The 22,816-nt window shown below is 48.9% G+C and overlaps 1 protein-coding gene and 1 long non-coding RNA gene across 3 annotated transcripts in view; both read left to right on the plus strand.

Annotated features, from left to right (window-relative positions):
• Positions 1–10,289: 10,289 nt before the first annotated feature.
• On the plus strand, positions 10,290–11,992 carry LOC138107736 (uncharacterized). Its single transcript, XR_011149675.1, has 2 exons — positions 10,290–11,653; positions 11,774–11,992. It is a non-coding gene; the product is annotated as an uncharacterized lncRNA (long non-coding RNA).
• A 374-nt stretch (positions 11,993–12,366) lies between these two features.
• Positions 12,367–22,816, plus strand: part of GALNT14 (polypeptide N-acetylgalactosaminyltransferase 14) — a 93,014-nt gene continuing 82,564 nt past the window's right edge. For both annotated transcript variants that reach the window (XM_069009306.1, XM_069009307.1), the window contains exon 1: positions 12,367–12,699. In XM_069009306.1, coding sequence (XP_068865407.1) covers positions 12,571–12,699 — 129 coding nt within the window. In that variant the 5' untranslated portion in view covers positions 12,367–12,570. The remainder of the gene's footprint in view (positions 12,700–22,816) is intronic.

A 22,816-nucleotide genomic window follows, 5' to 3' on the forward strand; every position in this document is an offset into this window, starting at 1 on the left:
ACACACACCCCCACATATTCCTGTGAACCCCATATCACCTTCCTTAAAAACTGTTGCAATACTGTGCTGAAAAAGAAGGCGAAAAAAATCTTTTTTTTTTCCTCCCCTGCTCAGGGAGCAGCTCCTTGCAGAATGAAATGCTAACGAGTGCCTTTGCCTTTCCTTCCTGCTGTGTCTTACACTGAATTAGACCTGAAAAGCAGTATCACCAAGCTTGAAGTTCAATTTATCAGTGCAGTCAGGATTGATTTGTTACACTACCTATTCTGGGGAAATGAATGTCTCCATCGCGCTCCCTTCCAGTGCAGGCAGACCTTTGTTTTGCTCACATCAGCCATGTAATGTAGGAAGCTGACATTCCACAGATAAAGGAAAAAACCTACAAAATCCGGACTAATTCTACCCAGCCTGGCAGTGCCAGAGAGTGATGCCACTTGCAAAGGACACACTTGGCATTGTGGTGGCTGCAGATACCAGGCAGAAGTGCTCTCTACCTGGGCTTATCTGCTACTTTTTTGTTATTGAATTAGTGCCATAAGTGTCCTAGAAAATTATTCTTGGCTGAATTACTTGTCCCCTTTATTGCTATTAATGTTGTAGCTGGACCACTGTGTTGATCCTTGGAACTCCAATTCACAGTAAGAGTCAGGTTGAAAACAAACTTGTTTTTTTAGAAATTTTCAGCTGTTGTGTGAGACAAGAAAAATGGACTTTGCTACTGCTCTTGAGGAAGAAAATTTCCACTCATAATCTAGCACAGGGGATCTCCATTAAGAGAGCAGCAATTATAAATCCAGTTTTCTCTTGCAGCACATTTTGATGGAATATTTGCAATGAACCACATACAAATGTGGGAATTACATTTTCAGATTAAAAAGACCCAAAATGTGATTGCTATGAAGTGTTACAATTTTAAAAGACCCTTTTTTTTTCTTTCCCCCCTAACTTGTCATGCACATATCAAATGTGGAGGGAAGGGTTAAAAGCTAAGAACCCTGCAGAACCACAGAGAGTTCTTCATGCTCCTGGAAATGTGGCTACAAGAAGGATGTCTATAGCTGATGCTCATTAAGCGAGGTGAAATGAAAGAGGTAGTTGCTCTAAAGTAGCTTTTTTTCCTCAGGTGAAAGCAGGATTTCTTTCTCATAAATATGCTGCAGCTAGACATAAATGACTTATTGCTTGAAAGCAGCTCTGCACTGCTGAAGAGCTGGAGCTCAAGAGTAAGAAATTTGGTCTTAAGCTACCCTGAGTGGGTGCTTTCAGCCTGGCTGCCGGCAGCAGCAGTGCTGCTTTTTGCCTGGGGTGAGGCTGCTGAGGGCTCCTGCCTCTGCAGCTAAACACTGAGCTTCCAGAGGGTGCAGGAGTGGGATTATGTCTGTGACTGTCCCATCACCACAGTCTCTCCCTTTCCACAGCCCTCTTCAAAACCAAAGAGTTAGCTTGGAATACTGCTTCAGAAACTGGGACCATGCTTGCTCTGTAAGTCTTTGGGTACAGCCCCCTATTAATGGAGTAGGTGTTTTTTGTGCTCCTTTGGAGCATACAAGCACACCCTTGTTGACCCTTCTCTGCAGCTTGGATGTTTATTGTAATGCATTGTGTTCCCCTTTAAAAGGAAAAAGAAAACAATCTCAGCATCACCCACTCTTCCTAGCTGCTCCTTAATGTCAAATCTCATCTGAGTCATAATCCTAGTCTTAAAAACTGTCTCCTCCTCTTAGGGCATAGGTACACATGTACCAAAAGACTAACACTGAAGGGCTGAGGTGTTCCCCCATATTCTCTGGCCAACATTAACTCCAGCTGTTCATTAGCTCCAGCTCTGCAAACTGGTGTCTGAAGTTCTGCAGGAACTGGCTCATGTTGGGCCACGTGTCCCAGCACGTGGGTCCGATGGCACCCATGAGAGGTGTGGGACAGGCCATTGGCAGTCTTATTTTAACTTGAAGCCCTACTTGTCTCAGAGCTCTTCTCTGAAACCCAGGTAAAGCCCATGCTGAATCCCTTGTGCACAACTTCTCCTTCAGTGAGGCAGGGAAATGTCAGCCTGCTGTTAAGATGCGTGTCCTCAGGGACTCTGACTCCTGGCCTCCCAACACTCACCAGGCAAATACGGACAAGAGAAATAACCCTGAGCATCTCCAAAGTAGTTTGATTTGAAGGGCTCATTATTTTCGAACAGCTGAGTTGAACATTACTGAGAACTCAATTTCCATTTCAGCTTGCTTTTCTACTTTGCAGGGCAGAGCGTGGGAGCAAGGCTTGGGCACTTCACAGCGTCCTCCGTATGGATCAATATTTTCCAATGTGCACAAGTTTCCAAGAGTTTAAACCGCTGAGTTTTGCAGAACTTTAATTGTATCAAATGCAAAAAAAGAAAGGGATACTCTATCAAACTAACACATAGCTAAGCACATAAAGAATTTAGGGGATGAATTAACAGAACAAAATTCATATGCTGCAAGAATAAACTGCTGAGTCCAGTAGAAGGAACTCCCATTTAGTTTTTATTTTTATTTTTATTTTTATTTTTATTTTTATTTTTATTTTTATTTTTATTTTTATGGTTTACAAGTACTTGGAAGTACAAAATGGCAAGGGGAATTTGGTGGAAAGGCCATGTGGAGGTGCCATTCTTCCAGACTACTCTTTAAATTACAAAAAATGGTGCAATGAATCTGTAGAACATCAAAGAACTTCTGTCAGCTCTGACCACCTGGTGGAGCTGAAGGAAGCTGTGGCCACATTACCTTGCTGAATTCAGGTGCCAGAACCTGAGCTAGACACAGCTGTCCCTGGAGAGCTTACTGTGACAGGAAATAAGCCCTTCCTGCTGCGAGGCAGATACTCTTTCTTTCTCAAATTATTTAAAACAACCAGAGGCAAAAGACCCTCAGGTGACCCATGCTGCTGCACACACCTGAAAGTTAGGATCAGCTGAGAATGCTTCTCCTCAATGACTTGGCATATAGAATCATAGAATAATTTGGGTTGGAAAGGACTTTTAAAGGTCATCCAGCCCAACCCTTCTGCAGTAAGCAGGGATATCTTCAAATAGACCAGATTACTGAGAGCCTTGTCCAAACTGGCTTTGAATGTTTCCAGGGACAGGTCATCTGCCACCTCTCTGGGCAACGTGTTCTAGTGGTTCATCATCTTCACTGGAAAAAATGTCTTCCTTATATCTAGTCTAAATCTTACCCTCATTCAGTTTAAAGCCACTCCCCCTTGTCTTATCACTACCTGCTCATGTAAAAAATCCCTCTCCAGCTTTCTTGTGTGCCCCCTTAAGGTACTGGAAGGTGCTCTAAGCTCTCCATGGAGGCTTCTCCAGGCTGAACAAGCCCAGCTCTCTCCTCTTTGGAGGACAGATGCTTCAGTCCTCTGAGCATCTTCACCGCCTCCTCTGGACTCGCTCTGACAGGCCCACATCCTTCCTATGTTGGGAGTCCCAGGGCTGGTTCAGTACTCCACGTGGAATCTCATGAGAGCAGAATCTCATGATTAGAGGGAGAGAATCCCCTCCCTGGACCTGTTGGCTTTGCTTCCTTTGATACAGCCCAGGATGCAGATGGCAATGTAAGAAGAGCTGCCTTTAGTTAGCAAAGCCTAGAGAGAAGGTCTCCTGCTGGTCGGTAAAGCTGCTTTCCTAACAGGCTGTGCTGGGTGCTTGTGCCCTTCCCAGGATGGGTCCAGGAGCTGAGCTCGCTGTTTTGCAGGGGTGAATGGCAGCGTGAAGGTCCTGCAGCGTCAGCTGAGGCTGCCTTTCTGCTCTTTGTGTTCAGTCAGTGTTTTTCCTTTGGTGAATAACCCTGGCCTGCGGATTGCTGCGCTGAGGGATGAGGCTGTTGTGATGTTAACAGGAGGTGGTTGCAGCGGGATCAACCCCTTCTGCATTGCTCGGGTAGCAGGGTGAAAGTACTCCAAGGGTGAGCAGGCCATGGGGTGGCACAGAGCTTGGGAGGTGGGCACACAGTGTCTCCATCAGTAGCCCAACTCCTGGGGGCTGTCAAGGATATGGTCACCTGTCCTATTGCCCCCCAAACTGAGGCTACTCCTGGCTGCTTCTGGACTGTGCAGGGACAGCCAGCGTGGGACCTGAGCCCCTCCTTGCATTCAGCACATGGAGGAGGGAAATTAAAGGAGTCATCCTCCCAAGTCAGGCTTTTCGTACAGCTCTTCAAACCTAGAAACCACTCCTTTTTCTCCTGGCACTAGGCTCAGCTTGCTGAAACAAAGATTAAAAGCCTGGCTTCCACTAAAGATTCTTCAGTGGCAGCCCAAACAGGCTCCCTAGAGAAGATTAACTATCCCCTGCACTGAGGGGAGTTTGAGCTTTAGCAAAATGGACTGATGAGAAAAACATAGGTAGTACTGCAAAGATGAATTTGATAAAGGTGGGCAGAGCACAGTGGAGGCATGAAAGACTGGTTAAGTGTTTGCTTTTATGTATAGCTGAGTTCTAGGTCTTTAGACAAGACTTAATCTTTTCTATAAACAAATAACACATTCATTTACATGAATAATCCACATTTCTTATGCAAATCACTTCCCTGCTGCTATTTCTACTGAGAATAATATTCAGTATAATTACCACATTTATTTAGTGAATCTATTTACACAGGATAGCTCTCTGTCCATGAATGCTCTTCACCAGAGAGGCCCAAAGAGCAACAGGGGAGCCCAAGCTGCCAGTCATGTGTGCCCTCTGCTTTCTATTTTTGTCCCCATGAAGCATTCTGGGACTGTTTGAGATGTCTCAGCAAGAGCAGAAGGATGCCAGCATCCTGCCTCCATCTCAGGGAGAGCACCTGCTGCTAATGGAAGGCAGCTCTCCCCTGCTCACCAGCCTGCTGTTTGAGCTCCAGCTAACTATAATGAGGCAAGGCACTTTGAATAATAACTTTCCTTTGGGTATAAGGCTATCTTAATTTTTTGTGTGCTTAAGTTGGTAATTGCCACAGAGTTTGAAAATCTTCCAGGTTTTACCACTCTTAATTATGTTCTCATGCATATGCATCCCCTGCTTGTGTGCTCATTACTGCGAGGAGATCAGAACCCCGAACGCTGGAACGGTTCCCTCCAATTATCTTCCATATGCAGAAGTTCCTGTGAAATACCTCTCCTGCATAGGATGGCCCAAGCTATTTGGAGAACATCTTGCTGTCCAGAGCACATTTTGCTCTGGGTAGTAAAACCAAGATGCTTTTCATCCCTCGTGTGTATCACCCAGGCTGCTGGGATGTCTCCTTGCTTGTAGCACCAGCCATTGAAATACTTGTTCAGGGGAAGTTATTAAGGCGTCCTAATGGAAAATATTTCAAGTTTCTAGGGCCCTGATTGCCTCTTTACCTGCTCTGTTTGCATCTATTGATCGTTCTGGTTCAACAAGACCCTCTGGGACTAACAAACTCTAACAGGTTTGAATGCATTCATGAGGTTCTATGCAGGGAAAGAAAAATAATGCTGTTGGGCTTCTGACTTGTTCTTGCTCAATAATAGCAAAACAAATGTGTGCAATTAAACATTACTTTGTTTTCTAAACAGCAGCCTTGAAATTTTGTCCTGCTAGTGAGGGAATCAAGCTGCTGTTTTGCTGTCTAACAAACAGCAATGATTTGGTGATGGGAAAGGAGATGTTAATCCACCTGAGCATGTTCAGGGTAGAATACTGTTCCCTTGTAGGTAGGCTGGATTTCTAGCACCCTGTGTGTTTTTGTGTAGGAAATCACAGTGGATCCTATGAAAAGATTGAATGGAGCAAGCACAGGCCTTGACGTTACTCACTCTTTTTGTACAGAGCAACTGCTTGTTAACTTTCTCAGGGAGCTGTGGGGTTAGTTGTTAGCCCCTTGGAGCTTTTGTACTGAGAGAGGGAGGTTGCCTGATCAAATAGAAATCACTGTCTTTATGCTTAAAGCATTGGATTGTATGTGAAGAAATGTCTATTCCTAGACACTTCACCTAAATAATGGGATTAAAATCTTAAGAAGTAAGGTGATGTGTGGCTCACTGTCTCCAGGTCTTGTATCCCTCAGGAGAAGGGAGAGATAAACAGTCAGGAATTTTTTCTATGAAAAATTTTACAGGAGGAAGATGAGGGTAAAACTTTCCACCCAGCTGTGAAAACCCTGTGCAAAAAGTGCCTGGTGCAATATTACATATTGCCAGCTGTGTTAATAGATGCCTAGATCCCAGTTGGCATTGGGCCACACTTACATATCCCAGAAATAGAGATTTAATTCTGAAATCTGCTTAACACCTGCACACAAAAGGACAGAGGCATTAAAGGTGCTTTAAGGACAAAGCTTTACTTTAGCTCATGTGTTCTCTCACCCATCACATGACTTGTTCTTTATTCTGTTGAGTGTCACCTGTCCAAACCACAATTATGGGCTTCAATGTGTCTAAGAGACACAGTCCTGTAGCTAGCTAAAAGGGATTGATTTAGTGTATTGAAAGCAACAAAGGGGTTTGGTCTGAATTCTGGCAGGGTTCTCTGCTTTTAGAGATGGATGGTGGTGAGTATGTGTGTGTGCACGTGTGTGAATGCACACAGGAGCACAGCTCCTTGGGAGGCAGGTGAGCAGCTTTGCTTCCCCTGTGATGTCCCAGCAGCACTGGGGTCCCCCAGGAGCATGTGTTTTACCAGAACTGTGCTGAGAACTGCAGGGTGCCCGGGACCTCACAGGCTCAGGTGCTGCTGGTAAAGATTCACCTGCCCTGTGCTCTGTTTATTGATTGTTTGCTGCTACTTGGCTCATAAAACTCTCTGCTGCTTTTGGTCTCAAATGCCCCTTTGTGGTCATTTGCAGTGCCTGCCACTGGTTGCTGGTGCAGTGACCTGGAGCTAGGCAGAATACTGAAAAAAACAGGCTGTGGGATCAGCAGCCATCGCTTATCCAGAGGCTTTTTCCAGAAACTGGGAGCATCGGGAGAGACTAACAAGCACCAGAGACATATCTCAGACAGACAAGATCCAGAAGACTTTATTGTAGCAATAAAACCCAGAGGCAGAGCTGGTGAAGACCAACCAGTGAACAGTATTGAAGGTGGTTTCAGTGGAAGAGCACTGTCCAAGGGAGCTGTTCTTTGCTAAAATGTCCCTCAGTCACACACTAAAGTCAATGTGTCTCCCTTCAAATCTCCCATTGCTTTTGCCCGTGTTCCCACGCCTGCTTGGATTGGCATCACTGGGCACCTGTAAATGCTGTGAGTAAAGGCTGTATCTAATCCAGAAAAACCTGTGCTCCAGGAAATGGAGACAGGGACTGGGGAGCATGTGAATTAAACACAAGTGCAAGTGGGTGCCCATTTGATTGCAGTTGCTAGAGATGGAAAATACCTTGTGCTAAGCAAGAATTCCCCCCAGCCTTCCTCCAGTTTTACTACAGAGAAGTCTTTGCATTTGTTCCAATGGTGAGGGAGCTCAGTGCTGCCTCATCCATCAGTGCCACAGACACTAGCCTGGAGGTGGGAGTCTGACTTGTAGGAACTGCAGGCAAATGTCTGGATGTGTGCTGTTGCCCATCGACTCGGGAAGCAGCTTGTGTTGCTGCAGCTGACTTGATGAGAGCTTCAATTAACAAATGCTATTAAAGTAGCTCTCCTCTTTATTTTATTTTTTTTAATGCATAGCATTTCCTGACAGCTTAAACGTTTAATTAACTGGAGATGCCATCGTGGAAAGTTTGCTAGAGAAGAATGCTTGCGGTTTAATTAAATGGAAAAAAAAAATCCTTTAGAGGTACTGGAAGAGATCTGCTTGCAACACTAATAGTGGCAAAAAGCCTGCAGGAACTCCTGTATTTCCCTTTCTGAGTGTAGCAGTAGGTGAGGAGGTGCACAGCGGTATCATCACCCGAGAGGAGAAGGTGAGTGCTTCGCAGCTTCACGTTTGACCCTCCCGTTTAAACTGCAGGTGTAGGACAAGCTACAGCTCTGTTACCTCAGCAAGGGAGAGGAGACAGCCAACTAGAAAGTTTTTGGTTTTGTTTTTTTAACACTTTAACTTACAGTTCTTCTGGTATTAGGCCAGAGCTGTCTCTAACATTTTTGGTCTTCTCCAAGGGCACACAGGGAGAACATTTTTCATATAAGCATTGGTTTGATCTTTTTGGCTTCCGCTACAGCACAAAAATAAAGGCAGATCTTACCTGCCACAAAAATGTGGAATACTGTTCACATTATCTTCAACAGCTGCCATGGAAGCTGGTTTTTGAGGTGGCAAGGTACTGCCTGAAGTGGCAGAGAGCCCTTGCTGCCCTCACAACGCTGAGGGCTGTGTGTGATGGTAGCTGTGGGTAGGAACCCCCAGCTGAGCACACACTTGTGCCCCTGCAGCACCTTGCCACGGGGCCACGGCACAGTGGTGTCAAGTGCTGCAGGGCTGGGGGTCCCCCACGGCAAAGCAACAGTCTCCTTGCTCCTGTGCAAAGGACTTCTCCCCTTCCTCTCCTTATACTGACCAAGTGACCCAGAGGCTTTTTGAACAGCTACAGGTCTGAAAAGGGAACTTTGTTCCAGTATTAAATATAAACCTGGAAGTCACTGACATGACTGTTCACATTTGAAGCACAGCTCCACCCATGGAGGGGTACCAAATGGTTGTGAGTCATCTCTGGGAGCAGGCTGGGGCTGTGGGGTGGTGCTGGGCCAGGGCATGTGCTGGCTTGCTGTCCTGGAGCCTCTGCACCCAGGCTGGCACCTCTGCTGCTGGTGACGAGGGACAGCTGGGCTCCTGCTGAAACACGCCAATGCTCAGCACTTGCCAAAACAGCTATTTGGGAGCAGCTCGTTGTGCTCTCCCTCCTCTCCTGGCCCTCTCCTCAATGTGGTTAAATTCAGTAAGTGTAGCACACCCTCTGCCCGGGGTGGGAGAGAAACTTTGGGATGAGCTTCTTCCCCCGAGCCTGGAGCACGCACCACAGAGGTGCCACTGACCACTGAATGAAATCCCACACTCTGTATAACCCCGTATTACCATGCTGACCCTTTCAAATGCTGATCTCCTATTTTTTGCACAGTCTTTCTGATATTTGTGCTACCACAAGCAGCACCTCTTCATGGGGATGGTGCACTGCCATGAACAGAAGTGAGTGCTGGGCTACCCCAAGCCACTGACTGAACCAGATCCTCCCCTGGCAATAGAGAGCTCTCTGTCCTAGAAGCCCCTTTCAATCTGGAGCTCACTGGGGTTCTTCCATCTTACAATAACCTCCCGTGTTCAGTTGAGACTCCTCAGTATCCCAAGCTGAGGGTGGATTTTGATCCTTTCCTCTGATCACTTCTTGACTGTATCCGTTCAAGCCCCTTTCAACTTTCTGAGAAAAAACTGTGAAGTGTTTGTGATCCTTTTGGAAAAGAAACATTCTCTGGATGGAATACCAGATGTGAACTGAACTCAAACCCAAGAACATTCCTAGTAAAAACTGCACTGAAGCAGTGCCCAGCTGGTTTGTAGACCCAGTGAGATTAGATTTCCTTGAAATGTGCTTTACAGATGCCCTTGAAACAGCAAGGAAAGCTACTTTCCCCTTCCACCCATTCCTTGAAGGACCCCTTGAAGGCCATTGCCTGAAGCTGCGGTTGTGAAGAGTCCACCTCCCACTCAGAAATCATGTCCTATTTTTGCTTTCATGAAACAGTCACTTTCATCAGCTTTTCAATGCTGATACCAACAAATGCCGGCCACCCATTTCCTAGGCTTTTTTCCTGTCTCTGGCTGCACTGCCTGTAAATTTTGCTCTGTTGGAAACAGCTAGTATGTTATGGGCCTCACCTGTGAAGCAGCTGAGACTGGCAGATGAAAAATTAGAAAAATGGCAAAGATATGGGTCAATAATGCAACAGAAGATTTTTTTTTTTATTGCCATGTTTTAATGGAATTGCGGTAGGATTTTTATATGAGTCTCTGAAAGTCTACGACTTCAAATAACTCTCAACCTCCAGATTTGTATTCTTGCCTTATTCTTGTTTAAATAGCTGTTACCATCATCTACGTGATACATTATCTGTCCCAGCACACAGGCACACCATCAGGAGGAATATACTTCCTTGGAGACGACGCATTGCTAGAGCTCCTCGAGTCTCCTGCCGCCAGGCGGGACACCTGCACAGCGCGGGGATTTGTACAGTGTCCCCTCCTCGCTGGAGTGGTGGCAGTGCCAGCGGGGAAGTGGTTTTGCCCGTTCTCTGCTGGGCACAGCGAGTTATCCATCACAGCACCGAGCCCTGCCAGTGAAGCTTTCCCTCAGCAGAGGGAGTTGTTTCTCAAGGTAATAAGAAAGCATTATCTGATTGCATTTTTGTCAGGTATGTCCTATTTATTACCTTACCTGTAATCTAATTTGTAATGTATTTCCTTGATATTTTCTATACTTCCCCTCTGTATTTCATAATAGCTTCCCCTGAAAGTCTGACCTACAAAAAAGACAAGGTTTTTAATCCAGCTTTGAATGATAACACCCTCCAGGTACCTTTATCTGGAAAAACTCTCCTAGCACAGAGGGAGGTCTCATAGGAAAAACTCAGCACCCTCTGCAAATGTGTTGGGGGAACACTGTGTAACAGCAGCCAAGGTCACTTTGTCCCAGGCAGGAAAACACCAGTGGCTATTTTCTTCTTGTGGCAAGGTGATATTTTTGGTCAGAAAGCCATTCCTGATCCAAAGAAGGAATGTGAGAAGTAGCAACCAGTCTGTCCCAATAGCAGGGGTGAGCATAAGGCAAGAAGATAACTATAAACCATGTAAAAACTACCACCGATGTGCCTCAGCTGCTGAAAGCTTTTCAGGTGTTTTACCTTAGGTGTCAGGAAAAAGCATAAGGCAACAGTTTGGGGGGAGAGCAGTACCTGTAGGTCCTAACTAGGTTGGGCAGAGATGTCTTATGCTGGCAGAGGTGGAGTGTGATGGTCCAGCTACCCTGCATGAGGCTGAGGAAGGTTAATTGGCATGACAAATGACGCATGGCATGGGAACAGTTTGCATTTTCAGGCTGGTGTGGGCTTCCCATGTGACATCAGGTTGGTGGCTCACCAGGGCATGAGGGCTTTCTGCCCTCTTCCCACTTGGTTAGTCCTGATCCTGCCACAAAGTTCAAACTAACTGCCTGCTGGACCTGAATTTCCTCATTCTGGTAAAGGTGTTTCAAAGTCGCACAGCTTTAAAACAAAGAAAGAGAAATGTCCCTTTTTGTGGATGCTAATGAAATTTTTATCTGGGCATCTTTCTGTGAATGTTGGGCCTGAGAGGCATGGATTATGTTAGGGAGAAGGGCTTATTGAGCCCTGGAAATAAATCAGAGGAGGACAGAGGATGAAGATCGCAAATGATAAATTAGCAAGTGACAGAAAACAACTGCAGGAAATAATAAAGCCAGGAGGAGTGCGTGGGAAATGCATAGGAGCGGTTGTTTACAACATGTGCATTGGACTTCCCAGCATTTGACATCTTATCTCTATTTCATTCCGTATGTTACTTTATGCATGGATTCCTGTTTTTATGGGGTTTGTTCTGTAGTTTTTGTACTAACATGAATGACTCACATCTGCTCCGACACTTAATTTATTCTCTAATGTCTTCTGCAAAGGTTTGCTCAGCTCATGTAGTACTTGTCAGTGGTAAGATCGGAAGCGCAGTGTCAGGCAGGTGAGCAGGGATAGCTGCGTGAGACAGCTCTTTTCTGGAGTCCTACTCTGTAGTTGTGCTAGGTTTTTTTTCCCCTCAGCAAGGTCTGTAATTCCCACTTTGGCTGCCCTTTGTGGACAGGCCTGCTGTGCTGGGGCTGTGTATGGAGCCAGCAAGGAACACCCCATGGGACAAGGATTACGGCTGCAGGCCATCCCCGCAGGACCATGGCCCAGCACCAAGCTGCTGCCGGAATAACAACAGCTGATGATTATGATTTTATTTTTTAAGTGTTCTTGACAGCTCTGGAGACACACATCTTCTCTTCCAAATCCAGTAATTAAATTCCACCTACCTGAATTCCCCCTGCTGTTTCAATTGGTTAAATTAATCTTCCCATCATGTCTGAGCCTCCTCTGTGTTGTTGAGCGCTGGCCTCCTCTCGCCCCGGAGTCGGGCGGGGACCGGGACCGACCCGGGCCAAACTCGCAGCGGCGCTGCCCAGCCCCGCGCATCCCCTCGCGTGGAAGTGGCCCGGAGTCACTCACGGAGCGAGGGCAGAGGGATGGGCGTCCCCGGTTACACACAGACACCCCCGCATCCCGCGGTGTCCCCGTCCCCGGGGCTGCCTCCCCGCCGGCGCAGAGCGGGCAGGGCAGCGGCTTCCCGGGCACCAGCCCGGCTGCCGGCGCCCTGCACCTTTTCCCGGCAAGCGGCTCCGCTCCAGCCCCCCTCCTCCCGGCGCCTCCTCCTCCCGTTCCTCCTCCCCTCCCCTCCCCTGCAGAGCATGCACAGCCCGGGACTCGCATCGCCGGCTCCGAGGCGGGCGGGCGAGACCCTCGTCCCCGCCAGCCCCGCTCCCGCTACCCCCGGAGGCGCCCGCGGCTTCCCCTCACCGCCTCCCGGTGCCCCTGCCGGACTTTTCCCTCCTCCCGAGGATGAGGCGGCCGACGCGGCGGCTGGCGCTGTCTCTGCTGGGGGTGCTCTGGCTCGCCGCCCTCCTCCTCTTCTTCTTCGGGGCGCGGAGGAAGTTGGAGGCGGCGGAGCCCGAGGGACACACGCCGGAGGTAAGGAAGGGGCGGCGGGGCCGCGGCTGCTCCGGCGGGACTTGGGCGCGATGCCGCCGCTGCCCGGGGAAGAAGTTCCCGGCGGTTTTCGGGACCCCCCCCACCCCATCGCGCTCTCCTTCAAGTTTGGTACCGGACCTGTGCCTGTGCGGGGGGGGCATTGCGGCCCTTTCCGTACCCCCCGGTCGTGGTGTCCCCCTCCCCTCGCTCCGCTTGGTCTCGGACAGCGGCAGCCCCAGCCGCCCCCCCGCCCCGCTTCACCGGAGGCTGCGGCCGTCGGGGCCGCGGGTGCCGCCGGTGGTGCCGGCCCTTTGCCCCGCCGCCACCTTGGAGCATCCCAGGCTCCGGGCCCTGGGGGGCGGGGGGACCGGGGCGCCCCAAGGAAACGAAACGCGTGGTTTGTGTCACGGGTGGGCGACCGGCGACTCCTTTACCCCGTGGGTCACGCCGTGCTCCCGAGCTCTCCACTAAAGGAGAAGGGCTCGATCCTCTCTGGGCTGAAACGAGAAGGGTGCAGACTTGGATGGTCCGTGCTTGGCGTACGCGGGCTGGGCGAGCCCGGTTAAAGCGCTGGGGCTTTTCGCCGCTGGTTGTGATGGAAGAGCAGACACGGGCAGGATGCTGCTGCCTTGGGAGCCCCAGCCGGGCTGGGAGGAGGGTGCCTGTGCAATCGCTCCTTTCTGTGTCGTGTTTGAGTCCCCGGGGTGACAGCACGGCAGAGATGTGAGGAGCATCTCGCTCCACACAGGCAATGAATCAGAGGAGTTTCACTGCCCAGACGAAAAGCAGGGGAGCTGCGAGCAGCTGCGGCTGAACGAGGTCCCGTGTCCTCCCCGGGTCCCTTGTCCTCTCCTCTTCGGCTGAGAGCGGCTGGGGCTTAGCCGAGGGTTAACTTTCCAAAGGACGTGGATTAGTTACTGCTTAGTTGTACCGTTGTAAATCTTGAATTAATTAATCCGGGTTGGAGTCCAGCTCCTGAAAATACATCGAGATTAGGGTTATTGTGGCAGAGGAAGGATGTGAGACCTCAGCTCCCTTTTTTGCACCAGTGACACCCAGCAGTATTTGGCCCACGGTATGTGACAGGTTTACGCGTTTGCCACGTCTTTGGAGAGTCTCATATATGTGTCTGTCACCTCAGCAACTGAATTAACGACCTGATTGGAAAAAAAAAAGAACTCATAAAGCTTACTTTGATTTTTTCATCCTGAGGAATTATTGGTTTTCCATGTTTTTTTAAATAAAAATGATTCAGGAGGTTTTTTCAGGCTTTCGTAAATCTTTCAATCCTAGAAGAAGGGAATGAATCTATGCAACTTCAGGCCCCAAAAAGAAATAATTATCTATACATTTATTTATTTATTTATTTATTTAAGCTGGGGAAGGCAATAAATAAGTCACTGAAAGCAGAGTTAGAATACAAGTGCTTTCTTAACCAGAACTGTGCTTTGGTGTTGGAACCGTATTTGTAAAAACTGCAAAAAAAGACCTCCCCTGTTTGACAGGGGCTATTATAATCTCCTTGAAATGAGCCTTGCTTTTTGCTTAGCACCAGCTGCAGCTGAACTGCTGCCATTTTGCAGCCCATTTTGACTTTCTGCTCCCATTCACAGCTTCCCCCACCTCAGGGTGCAGGTTGCTGATGCTGTTACAGGCTGGTCTTGGCTCCCGCAGCAGGTGAACTTCTGCCACACAGGATCCATCCCCATGTTTCAAAGCTGCCACTGCCAAGTTGCCATAACTCCAGCAATTTTGACTGCTTAAATTGCCTCTCTTTCATTTCTTCTGAATTTTCCATCCAAATGGTTGCATCCCCTTGAGATCCATAGAGTGCAGATTGTTTTTTATTTTTTAATGCATTGCGGTTTTTGGCTTTGGAAGCTGCTTTGGAGAAGTATGACTTATTAGCTGTTTATGAGTGTGGGGACGTGGTGTAACTTCAGTTAACACTTCTGAATGGCTGCAGAGCTGACTGGGGTACCAGAGACAGGAATGCTGTGGTCCAGAGAGGAGCCTGGTGGGGTGTCCTGTTGCCCTGGCCACAGGGACTGGCTGCCGCTGATGAAAACTTGTGCAGTTAGGGGATGTCCTCCCAAATTCCTCGAGAAACAGGAGGAGGTGCTGGGTTGCTAACAGCACCTCAAATGTTGAAAAACAGCTACAGAGGGGAAATGGAGCAAATCCACATAAACTTTCCTGGCAGCATTTTCCAACCTGTTCCCTCCCCCGCTTCTCTCCCAGTTGAACTGTATTTCTATGGACATGGGCACACCATGTGTCATGCCTCGAGTAGGTTTAACCTTTAGACCTTTCCAGTTAGGCTTCAGCTGGTAACGCTGCATCCTGGCCATGCCTGTCTCCTGGCTGTGCCTGTGTCCTGGCAGGCTCCCGGCACACATCCCATGCTGGAAGGCTGTGATGCCTGAGCTCCCTGGCTGGCTGTGGCACATTGGTGCCTTGCTGAGAGCCAACAGCAGAGCTGCTGCTCACAGATCTGCTGCCCTTGGCTCCACAGATGCCCATCAATCACTGTTACTTTGGTCTCACCCTACCCCTTGCTTTACCCCAAATCCTGAACCAGATCCAGGCCTCAGCTTCCCAAAGGAAGGCTTGTGATGTTTTTCGTGCAGCCAGAGGATCCTGTGCTGGGGGGGGGCAGGGTCTCCAAAGGGCAGGCCCTTGGTGTGAGGGTCCGACGCAGTCTTTGAGTCCTTCCTTTGTCCAAAACACGCTGCTGGCTTGGCATCTCAAAGACGTGGTGAAGACAGGCATTTGGGGAAGGTCCTGCAGCAGTAGCTGAGCTTTCTCAAGCTGCTCGTGCCCGAAGAGGTGGGCGCAGCAGTCTCTTGTAATTAACTTGGCTTCACCTCCCTCTGTAATTTTTCTTCCTATATTCCCCTGCAATCCATCTCTATGGATCCGTCGCTGCTGCCCAGGGGCAGGCAGGTTTAGAGGGCCCCCCTACTTGCCAGCCCTTGCTTCCCTCAATCCGTGTCACCTCCTTTCCCTCCTCCTCCTCCTCCTCCTCCCTGCTGCCTGCAGCCGCTGGTGGTACGTGCCAGGGCAGCAGGAGCAGGTTGAGGCTGGATTTTAGGGTGTGGGACTCCTTCCTGGCCATGAGGTGTAGCAACCTTGCAGGGCTTGTAGGGTATGGAAGAAGAAAGCTGGCAGTGTTTAGGACCATGAAGTTGTTCCTGGGACAGCTTTGCCGGTCCCTCCGGTGCTGCTTTTACTGCTGTTGCTTGGGGCTTCTTTTTTCTTCCTTTTCCAAGGGGCAGATCAAGCCCTATTAGTGCTGTAAGTACCACTCGCCCTTTCACTGCCCTTTGTGAAGTCCCGTGACTTGGCTGGGAAGAGAAGCCATAGCAGGGTGCCTGCCGCTGCCAGGGAGCTTTACCCGGCCGGGTGCCGGGTTAGCAGTGTGGGCGCAGCCTGCGGGGAAGCCGAGCCTGATGGATGGGCGTGTAAGGACACGGGGCTGGCTGGGGTCGTGGATCGGCTGGGACTCCTTGATGCCTGCTGCCTTCCCTGCCTTTTGGCGGAGGGCTTCGAAACACTTTGCAAGCTTTAATTAGTTCCAGCCTGTCTCCTTGTCCCGGCAGTTTTCCAGCTGGATAAACCAGGACCCGGAGAGGCTAATTGAACTTTGTATTCTTCTGTCTCGCATGGACTCCGGAGGAATTGGAATCGTTTTATCCTCTTGGAAAAGCAGGCTGCCAGTGACCTACCTGAAGTCGCTCAGGGAGGCTGTGGTGGGGTTTGGCATGTGCTCCAGTAATCTGGGTTCATGGCCCTGTGCTACCGCCTGGCATCTCCCCTGCCTCCCTCTGATCCCTCCCACTGCTCTGCTTTGAGGGGGGGACATATAAACTAATAACTTAATTACATTAAGGAATAATGAGGGGAACTGATACGCGGGATTAATTACAAGCAAAATCCCAAATTAATTGTGAAGAGTACTTGTAGCTGGCTCTGCAGCAATGCTTTGCTGGTGTGCTGGCTCCTGTGTCCTGTGCCAGGCTGTGGCTGTGTGGCCCTGGGGGATGCTAATGAGGGAGCAGGAGATGAGTAGGTGGATGACAAGCCCTTGGTCCTCTCATTTCCTGCACCTGTGTGAGACCACAGTGGCTGTATAGCAGAGCCCTGCAGCAGGGAGGGGGTTTCAGGGGTCTGGGCTCCTGTGCTCAGGGTCATCAGTGTGTGCAGGAGGGGCAGGAAGATAGTTTTTGTTGGGTTTGGTATTTTATTTCTCTTCATTCCCTCCTGCATGCTAGCTTGCTCCCTTTGATGAATGGCTGAAGCACAGCTGACAGCCTCTGGAGGGAAAGCAGGTCTGTCACAGGCTTGACTGCAGGAGAAAAGCTACAGAGGAAAAGTTTCCTTTATTAAAAAAAGTGACCTGTTCTACTTGACTTATAGTAGTGTTTGCAATGCAACAGCTCCTTTCTGAGTGTGCAGCTGGGGAACGGCTCCTGGGAGACGTGGAGAAGCTCAGCAGCCTCACTGCCTGCTCCAGGTGTTCCAGGGTGCTCAGCACGCTGCAGGGTCGGACCTCAGTGCAAAGGGACCCTTGCTTGTGTGCCTTGCACCAGCCTGTGCTTCCTTCTGCATCATTGCCATGTAGAAAGCCTCAGCACCTGGAGCTCAGCTGACAGTCTCCAGATACTAAATTCCTGTCAGTTTTATAGCAGCAGAGCCACTTAACAGATTAAAATAACTGTGTATCCTGCAAAAATTCAGATCTTGACAATTAAGGGATTGAAGTGGCAAAGCTGTTGGGAACAGAAAAAAAAGAAGAGGCAGAGTGTTTAATACCCAGGAAGCTTATGTTGACTGGGACTTGGGACTTGGCTAGGGGCATGGATAGGTCCGGGATGTGAGAGAAGGGGAAACTTCTGTCATGCTTTGCTGGTGAAACCCCACTATGAAATCTAGGAGTAAATCCAGGCTTTTTAGGATGTGCAGAGCTTTACTTGTGCAGGAGGTGTGATGGAATCCAGTTCCTCTCTCTCTTGCTTGTGTATTTAGTGCTGGTTAAAACAGAAAGCCATGCCCAAGCTACCCTCATCTGTGGTATTGCGCAGGACAGGTCTGGTGGAGCAGGGATGAGGTGAAGCAGTCACCTCGGGGATGAAACCAGCTGTGGGCAAATGGTGAGCAGCCTGCCTGGTGCACCTTGTTTAATTAACCTGCCCACTGTGCGTTACAGCACTCCCTGAGATACCTGTGAAACAATAACCCGTCAATGAAAACCCTCCTCATTTTTCACTGGTAATTGCAATGAATGAATTTCGCTTCCATTACATTCTGGTAGAGCTCTGTGTTGCAGCTGTGACTGATGGGGGCATAAATATCGATTGAACAAGACCTGTTTGCTTTGCAAAACAGTGAGCATTGGAATGTACAGGTGCCTTTCATAGCTTGGTGCTTTTAAAAGAGGTATCAGGGAAGGAAGGACAGGAGGCAAGGATTCTGCTTCTCTCCTGGTAAAAATATAAATAAATTTCTGTGCAGGTGGTATGTGTTTTGTTGACAAGAACTGTTGAGCACCAGAAGAAGAAACATACTTTTTATTGTGCTCTGGAAGAATAAAAAGAGTTGGAAGAGTCCTGCTGCTTCACTCTGAAGGGGTGTTGGAGGTGGTGGTGCTCTGAGAGTGAGTTGGGCTCAGGAGTGTCATGGTTTCTCTTGTGAACTGCTTCTCCTGCCAAGGTCTGTGTGGAGCACCCTGCATGTGGAATTAATCTGGGCTGCAGCATCCCTCTCCAGCTGGTGTGACATGGTGTGGCATCATCCTCTCATAGGTGACAGGGAAGGGCTTGAGCCCTTGCCACTGGGTTTTTAGGAGGACTCAGCTCTGGCTTACGTCCTGGAGCCCTTGGCGACCTTGAGGGGTGGGCTTGACAAAAGCAAGTCCTACTTTTGAGCAGGGAGGTCTCCAAAATCAGCTCTGTGTCTGGATGCCGAGGCTTCAGAGACACAGCACACGTGTTGAAGTGTCTCCATGCTTGAGAAAGATGTTGACTGTCAGGGAAGATGTTTTGTCTTATTTATCCTTTCACCATCTCAGATATGCACAGAGTTGGATTGTTTACTCAAAAGCCCACTGTTTTCTCCTCGCTCTTCCTTCCCTTGATAAGAAAGCATCATCCTGATTTATTTTGATGGGCTCATGGCCCAGGGCCTGTCTTGGTTGGGTTTACTTCTTGCTCTGCTGAGACATCTCTTGTCCCTGGCTCTGCAACGTGACCCGTACCTCCCCACGGGCAGGGGACTCAGCACATGGGATGGCTGCAGGGTGAGAGCTATAAATGGGAATGCTGTGCCTGGGGAAGGCAGGTCCAGGGAGCATTTTATGGTACTGTGACTAGAGTTTTCCTGTGCCTCCTGAAGCTGAGAGGTTGATTGTATGTGTAGAGACCAGGGCAGAGCAGGGAGGGCACACTCTGCTGAGCTGCTGTGGCTGTGAGCTGGGCGAGCTCCAGCATGGGAAGGGCACTACCAGGAGATGCAATAACACTGTCTTGTGATCCCACATAAATGCAGGTGCAGTGTTATTGTCCCAAGCTGACAAATCCCTGGGAAGCTGAATATTGGGGTTTTGTGTGCCCAGTGTTTTTCTTGGGTGTGTGGATATGTGTGTTCTGTGTTCACAGCTCACGGGATGCCACTTTGGTAACCCTGGGTGTGTTTCTTTGTGCTGTAATCTCCTTGTCAGTGGGAAAATCAAGCTTGGGAGAAGTTGTGGAAATGCAAAAGCAACGTATTCCGCATGGGAGAGTCTCATCTGTGAGGACAGGCCAGCATTTGGTGCAATAAAACCAATTAAGGGGAATGTATCTGCGGAGAAAGCAGAAGTAGGATCTGTTTAAGGAAGACGTTTGCATGAAGGAGTAATTACGTGAAGCCTAATGACAATGGGTGCAGCGGATTGACTATTAATTGGAGTAGCAGGAGAGGGAGATTGCTGGTGTTAGCTGTGTGTTTCTTGCTGGCTTCCTCCTGTTTAAAGAAGGAAAGGGTGAGGAGCAGATGATGGGGGGGGAGTTTGCTCTCAATCCACTTTCCCGTGCAATGAAAAAGCCATTTCTCCCCCTTTCTCTCACAGCAAAATGTTCAGATTTTGCCAGCGATACTTAGTGCAGTTGCTTACTAAGCTGCAATTAAATTGATTTCCCACCCTCTTTACCCTTTTTGGTTCCAGAATCGCAGCAGGAATCAGTGTTACAGGAAAAGTAAGCCAAGGAGGAGATCTTGAGCCCCATCTCCTGCTCATCTAAATCAGTATTGCTCTACTCTTTATATGTATTTCCAGAGGAGCTGGGAGAGGGGGGCTGCCTAGGTATAGGTTTTCTCATATAACTGCTGCTGGGGTGGGAAGGGCAGCCCTAGGTCAGGCTGGATCAGTCTATAGGGTACCTGGAAAGCGTCCCACTGTGGGATGGGCATTGGGTGTCCAGGGAGTGGCTGGGGCTCTGGGTGCCAGTAGCACGGAGTTCCTGGGAGAAGCAGGAGGAGGGTTTCTTGTCCTTAGCATGTCCCTTTGCAAAATGATCAGTGGTGACAGGTTCAGCAGGAGTTCACCCCTTTGTTCATGGAGGCAGCATTAGTCGTACTAAGAGTTTGCCTCAATCCTGCTGTTTGGAAGCCCCTTATGAGCCTTGGCTAACCCTTCCTGCGGCCCAAGGGCGTGAGAGCTGTGGTGGTCCTTTGGGGGTCATTGGAGAGGTGTTTAAGTAAGGGATGATGTGCCAGTGTCACTTCTCCACGGGGGAACAAGGTGACATGCTGGACTGTCCCCAGAGAGCAGGTATGCAGATGGGTGGTGGCACTGGGAGGGTGTGGCAGGACTTGTGTCCTCCGTCAAACCCTGCCTTGCCACACATGGGCAGAAATTAGTGATGATTTACTGCAAAGCAGCTTGAGCTCTGGCTTTGTGATATTATTTGGAGGAGCAAGTGAGCTAATGATTGCATCTCATCTCGGAAAGTACTGCGGGAAGTGCAGTGCCAGGAGAGAATTGATTCAGAAGCAAAACAGGTTCTGATTTTCAGATCAGGCCGAAAGACAAGGGAGAGAGACATTCTCCTTTATTTTTTTTCTTTTTTTTTTTTTTTTAACTTTTGTTTTTTCCCCTCAGTCTCAAGTGAGACTGAGAGTCGTAGCCTTTCCCTCCTTGATTTTCTCGTGGAAACACCAGCTATAAACCTGATTGGAAAGTGATGCGAGGAGAGCAGGGTTCATACGGTGCAAAAACAAATGAGCTATGAAATCACCCTCTATTCTCCAAACATTATTCACAGAGCCAGGAAAATTGAGACGGATGATTCTTTTTCTTTTGAAGCCACTGAAGGAGTAAGTCCAAAGGATGTAATTTGGCCCATGCCAGGAGAGAAAGGCTGCTTTGTCCTGGCTTTCCAAATAGCTTTGCCTGCATTTAGACACACACCATTTCCTCCTCAAGGACCACCGTCGGCATCCGCCAGTTACAACCACACCTCATAACCCATTATGGAGACACAGGGCTCGCAAATACGACGTGGATATGTTCAGTGGTGCGGGCCTTGGCTGCAGCCCCCCTGGGCTGGATGGAGTTCGTGCACATCTTTTCTTGCTTGTGTGTTGAATTTTTAGTTGCTTGTTGTTAGGTGAGATGGAGGAAAGATGAGAAGAAGGAGTTACAGGTGTGAGCAAATTCAACGGCTGGCTCAGTTCTTCTTATAAAACACTGATTTTTTTTTTTAATATATTTTTATTTAAAATAAGTTTTTTTCATCTGGGTCTAAGTAATCTGCTTTACCCAGTGGGTTGATGCAGGGTCGTTCAGGATGGAATAATATCCTCTGATGTCCTTTGGGGTCTGCCTTGGGGGTCATTTGGGATGCAGCCCTTTGCAGTTTGAGCTTGCCCAGATGAAATGCAAAACTCAGGGTCTGGTTGGGGAAAGCAAGTGGTTTTTCCAGGGAGGTGGACAGTGGGAAGACACTGGGAGCTGCTGGAGCTGGTGTGTGGGAGCCAGGCTGGGAGGGAGACTTGTGTAGCATGGTCCTGCCTTCAACAGGAATGGAGCTGGATGGAGAAGGAGGAGGGAAGAGTTGCAGCATTCATAATACCCGTTGCATTTTCCTGGTGCCGTAATACAGTGTCATTTAGAGAGAGGCAGACTCAAACATGCATTACCCAGCCATCTGCTGCTGCCACTGGGATCCAAATGGATGAATATCTGCCTAGTGCTTGGAGTTAAACCATGTACGATGTGTAGGCTGCATATTGTTTTCTCCCGGTGGTACAGCAAAACACTTTGTGAAGAACCCTCCTGTCCTGCCCTCCCATCCTGCAGGAAGATCTCTGGTTTGAGTCTCTTTAGAGAAGAAAGAACCAACCCCTGTGCAGCCCTTGGGGATGTGGCCTCAGCCCAGCAGTGTGCTGGCAGCCGTGTCTGCTGGCCATGGCATGAGAGGAGCTGATTTTGGGGTGGAGACCCCTTGCAAAGGTGATGTGTGAAGGGTTTGGTAAGGAGCAATAGAAAAGGTGAGAAAGTGAAATATCTGAAATTTGAAATTAGACTTGCAAGTGGCAAAAAAGGGAATGGAATGGTGAGAAAAATATTATGTTGCCTGGTGTACAGCCTGTGTTACTGCACATGGATGTGGATGTGTCTCCTCAGCAGGGACCTCCTGGATGCACCTGTGCACTCAAGAAACACAGCGTTTCCAAAATCAAACATAAAATATAAACACAATCTACCTTGCAAGGTGAGAGTGAGCTCCAGCAGGCATCTGAGTGCTAGAGAAGGTCGTTCAGATGTTGTTCTTCACCTGAGGCACCGCGGGATTCAGCAAGGTGAGGACACCTTCCCTCCTGAAGGCAATGTCAACAAAGGAAAGTCAGTTCCAATTTGGCTTTTGCAGGCAGAAGCTCTCCTAGCGTGTAGGGAGCAGCAGGAAATCATGTTGGTACTTCAGGACACCAGCTGCTGGGAGGTGGAGGACGGTCAACCTTCCCCAACAGGCACAAGGGGTGTTCTGGAAAATGGGATTTCTTTGCTCTTGGTGCTTTACTGCACCCTTGGGTGGCAGCTCCTGCTGCCATCATCGTGGCCAAATCCTGACTGTGA

The sequence above is a fragment of the Aphelocoma coerulescens genome, chromosome 3, assembly GCF_041296385.1.
Source record: "Aphelocoma coerulescens isolate FSJ_1873_10779 chromosome 3, UR_Acoe_1.0, whole genome shotgun sequence".
NCBI classification, from domain to species: Eukaryota; Metazoa; Chordata; class Aves; order Passeriformes; family Corvidae; genus Aphelocoma; species Aphelocoma coerulescens.